At 40.3% G+C, this 4,806-nt stretch overlaps 1 protein-coding gene across 1 annotated transcript in view; it reads right to left on the bottom strand.

The window, feature by feature from the left end:
• Positions 1 to 4,528, bottom strand: part of SNX4 (sorting nexin 4) — a 74,991-nt gene extending 70,463 nt beyond the window's left edge. The window contains exon 1 of the mRNA XM_011971528.1: positions 4,406 to 4,528. Coding sequence (XP_011826918.1) covers positions 4,406 to 4,527 — 122 coding nt within the window. The 5' untranslated portion in view covers position 4,528. The remainder of the gene's footprint in view (positions 1 to 4,405) is intronic.
• Positions 4,529 to 4,806: the final 278 nt, after the last annotated feature.

The following is a 4,806-nucleotide window of genomic DNA, read 5'->3' as shown; positions in this document are numbered from 1 at the left end:
GAATTTACTTTGGAAGCTAGAGTTAACACTAATTTCTGAAGTATTTTTTAGGTGGCTAACTTAAAAAAAAAAAAACAGAAACAAAACCTCTCGATAACTGGACTATAGACAATTGCTAAAAGGGCTTTCTACTTGTATTCAAAAGGTAGGTAGGTAAGCTACATGACAGAAGTTGAATTTCTAGTTAATATGAAGGGTCAGTAATATCCATATTGTCCACAACTGTCTGCAAAACACTGAATTACAAAAACAGTGCTACATAATTAAATTGAGAAATTTGATGACTGTGGTTGATGATGAAGGTCAGTTAAACTTAGGGATATTATAAAACAATCTATTCAAAATCAGTATTTCTCGAATCCCATGTCTATATAATGTGGAATAGGGAAGAACGTCTTAAAACAGAAAAAACACAAATCATAAAGAGAAAAGACAGATAAACCTATCTTAAAATGGAAAGGCTTTGTAGTTTAAAAGACACCAATAAAAAATCATGGTCCAGCTGGGCACATTGGCTCACACCTGTAATTCCAGCACTTTGGGAGGAGGCCGAGGCAGGTGGATCACTTGAGGTCAGAAGTTCAAGACCAGCCTGGCCAACATGGCAAAACCCCATCTCTACTAAAAATACAAAAATTAGCTGGGTGTGGTGGTACAAGTCTGTAATCTCAGCTACTCGGGAAGCTGAGGTGGGAGAATCGCTTGAGCCCGGGAGGAGGAGGTTGCGGTGAGTCAAGATCACATCACTGCATTCCAGCCTGGGCGACAGAGCGAGACTCCACCTCAGGAAAAAAAAAAAAAAAAAAAAAAAGGTCCATGGCTCATCTGTACTGAAAGCACCTGGACCTTTAAATAAAAAATGTAAAATCCTGCATCCCACCCCAAACCATGAAGTTGTTTAACAAATTTTTCAAATAATTCCAACATGTTTTTAAGTATAAAAGCCATGTTTTAAAATAAATTTGTATTGAAATACAGTTGTGAAAGTTGACTCAATAATCCTTTTGTGCACCACACATTTATTGATGGTCTACTTAAATGTGTATTCACAGTCTAGCTATTACTGATGTATGGTCACTTCTAACTCCCAGGTTCAAATTAGAACTGGGCTACAGAAGAAAACAATGATCCTTTATTTATTTCAAAGCCAAGCGTAAACATTATTCAGTTATTCCAGATTACCCAAATCAAGGTTCTCTCCCAGCAGTAAAAGTAATCAATACCTATTTCATTGCCCAAGTGGGTGAAAAAATAGGCATATACCAAATATATCCTTTTTCATTGTAAACTTAAAATTTACTTAGAAGGCTACAGCTAACACTATTTTCTAAAGTATTATTATTAAAGTGGCTAATTTAACTTAAAAAACAATAAAACAGAAACAAAAGTCCTCTCACGGGGCCATGATCTTTAAAATATAACCTTACAAATCTCTGCAATACATAAACATATATATGTCATGAAATGACCTAATTTTGAAAAGAACCACATTACCTCTCTCTTTTCCTAAACTTACTACTGCATAAAAATTTTCTTGGCTGGGCGCAGTGGCTCACGCCTGTAATCCCAGCACTTTGGGAGGCCAAGGCGGGCAGATCACAAGGTCAGGAGATCAAGACCATCCTGGCTAACACAGGGAAACCCCATCTCTACTAAAAATACAAAAAAAATTAGCCGGGCATGGTGACAGGCGCCTGTAGTCCCAGCTACTCGGAAGGCTGAGGCAGGAGAATGGTGTGAACCCAGGAGGCCGAGCTTGCAATGAGCTGAGATGTGCCACTGCACTCCAGCCTGGGCAACAGAGCGAGACTCCGTCTAAAAAAAGAAAAGAATTTTTTTTTTTCCCAGAAGATTCTTTTCTCTCTTTTTCTTTCTTTCTAGTGGAAGAAGGAAAACTAAATTTTCAGAATTGTCTGTAGACAACGTTCACCAAGATTTAAACTTTTATTTTGGGTAGAAACACAGACCTGGAAGAAGCCTTGAAAAGTCACAGGGTTCAGCATTAAGGCAAGCTCACAGGTAAATCCTATGAAAATGGTAAGTTAAACATTTTTTTCTTAAAAAAGTATTAACATTGGCCGGGTGTGGTGGCTCATGCCTGTAATCCCAGCACTTTGGGAGGCCAAGGTGGGTGGATCACGAGGTCAGAAATTCGAGACCAGTCTGGCCAACATGGTGAAACCCCATCTCTACTAAAAATACACGGTGGCGGGTGCCTGTAATACCAGCTACTTGGGAGGCTAAGGCAGGTGAATCACTTGAACCCAGGAGGCGGAGTTTGCAGTGAGCCGAGATTGCACCACTGCACTCTAGCCTGGGTGACAGAGTGAGACTCCATCTCAAAAAAAAAAAAAAGAAAGTAGGCAGGGCACGGTGGCTCAAGCCTGTAATCCCAGCACTTTGGGAGGTTGAGATGGGTGGATCACGAGGTCAGGAGATCGAGACCATCCTGGCTAACATGGTGAAACCCTGTCTCTACTAAAAATACACAAAGATGAGCCAGGCGTGGTAGCAGTCGCCTGTAGTCCCAGCTACTCAGGAGGCTGAGGCAGGAGAACAGCATGAACCTGGGAGGCAGAGCTTGCAGTGAGCCGAGATCACGCCACTGCACTCCAGCCTGGGCAACAGAGCAAGACTCCATCTCAAAAAAAAGTATTAACATTAAAGCATCATTATAACACTTAACTTCATTTGGTAGTCTTTTTTTTCTTTTTTTGAGACAGTCTCTCGCTTTGTCACCCAGGCTCGAGTGCAGTGGCACAATCTCAGCTTACTGTAATCTCTACCTCCCAGGTTCAAGTGATCCTCCTGCCTCAGACTCCCGAGTAGCTGGGACCACCACACCTGGCTAATTTTCATATTTTTAGTAGAGACAGGGTTTTGCCATGTTGGCCAGGGTGGTCTCAAACTCCTGACCTCAGGTGATCTGCTTGCCTTGGCCTCCCAAAGTGCTGGGATTACCGGCATGAGCCACCATGCCCAGCTAGGTTTAGTAGTCTATTATTTTACTGGCTATCAACAATTCTCTCATATCTATTTGTTTTAATTGAAAGCATTTCTGTTCAATCTCTGAAGACAGAAAAGAAACAGTACATTATTCTTTATATAAACTGTTTATAACTGGCAACAACAAATTGAGTCTTCCCTTGCCTTTTTTTAGACGAAACAACTCTATTCCTTTAGCTTTTCCCTTAGGAGGTAAAAGACAATTTTTCTGGTGAGTTTTTATTTCCTACTCCATAATTTACTTTGTCTTTTCTATTTTTACTCACCAAGTTCTTTTTTCTTGTTTTTTAAAGGTGTCTACTTCCCATTATTCTTAAATTTACTCCAAGTTCTAAAGTGCCAATCTAAGTGTTTCTGTTTGTTAATTTTTGTAACTCCCAACTGTCTTAAGAGGACTCAGACCTTATTCTCTACTCCTAGAATTCTTTGTTAACCATTTCCACTTGCCCAAGTTCACTTCATACATGCCTGAGAACCTGGTATCCTTTTACAAAAAAGCACAGGGATTCTGAGACCAAGGAATCCTCCAAAGCATGTATCAAGTAACATTCCAGATTCCAAAAGTATTCCACTAACCTTCCCTCTCCCCACAAAACAGATTCATTAAAATATAGCTATCTACCCAGAGTATCAGAGCAAAAGATACAGCTGTTTACCCATTAAAAGGTTAAGGACACAGGGCTGGATGCAGTGGTTCACACCAGTAATCCCAGCATTTCGGGAGGCTGACACAGGAGTATCGCTTGAGCTCAGGAGTTTGAGACCAGACTGAGCCACATGCCTACGAAAAATTTAAAAACTGCCAGACACAGTGGCTCATGCCTGTAATCCTAACACTTTGGGAGGCCAAGGTGGGTGGATCATTTGAGGTCAGGAGTTTGAGACCAGCCTGGCCAACATGGTGAAATCCTGTCTCTACTAAAAATACAAAAAAAATCAGCTGGGCATGGTAGCACATGCCTGTAATCCCAGCTACTTGGGAGGCTAAGGCAGGAGAATCACTTGAACCCAGGAGACAGAGATTGCAGTGAGCCAAGATCATGCCACTGTATTCTAGCCTTGGCAACACAGTGAGACTCCATCTCAAAAAAAAAAAAAAAAGTAAAAATTAGCCAGCCATGGTGGCTCACATCTGTATGCCAGCTACTCAGGAAACTGAGGTGAGAGAATCACTTGACCCTAGGAGTTTGAGGCTGCAGTGAGCCATGACTGCACCACTGTACTTCAGCCCAGGCAACAGAATGAGACTCTGTCTCAAAAAAAAGTAAAAAAACAAAATCAATCCCGAAAAAAAAAAAAAAAAAACTTTAAAAAATTCTGTTATACAACAGAGTCTGCATCAATAGCTACCAGAAAAAGCTTGCCGTCTACCTGCCCAGGTGTAATTTTCATCACCCACCTTGTTTCAATGAGGTAAGCGGTATATGTTTCTTGCATGTTCATGGCATTTCTTCCAGTTCGTTTTTCTGCTTCTGAAACACTGATTTCTATCTTCTTCAACCAAAAATTATTGTGTGTCATCTGGACAAAACAACAACAACAACAAAAAACTCTTTAAGATGGTACTGAAAAAAGCCTCAGCCACATAAATTAAACCCATTATTGGGTTTACATATTTCAAAATAGTTACTTATAGTTCTTGAGTTGCCAGGGGTTGCAAAATGACAGCAGCAAATGATAGCCTTTATCAACATACAAAAGTACATTAACTTTTCCAGAGGTATTTTATTTATATATGTATTTATTTTTATTTTTTGACACCAAGTCTCTATCACCCAGGCTGAAGTGCACTGGTGCAAT

Source organism: Mandrillus leucophaeus, unplaced genomic scaffold (assembly GCF_000951045.1).
Source record: "Mandrillus leucophaeus isolate KB7577 unplaced genomic scaffold, Mleu.le_1.0 Scaffold123, whole genome shotgun sequence".
Classification (NCBI taxonomy): Eukaryota; Metazoa; Chordata; class Mammalia; order Primates; family Cercopithecidae; genus Mandrillus; species Mandrillus leucophaeus.
This window is presented reverse-complemented; position numbering and strand designations above follow the sequence as displayed.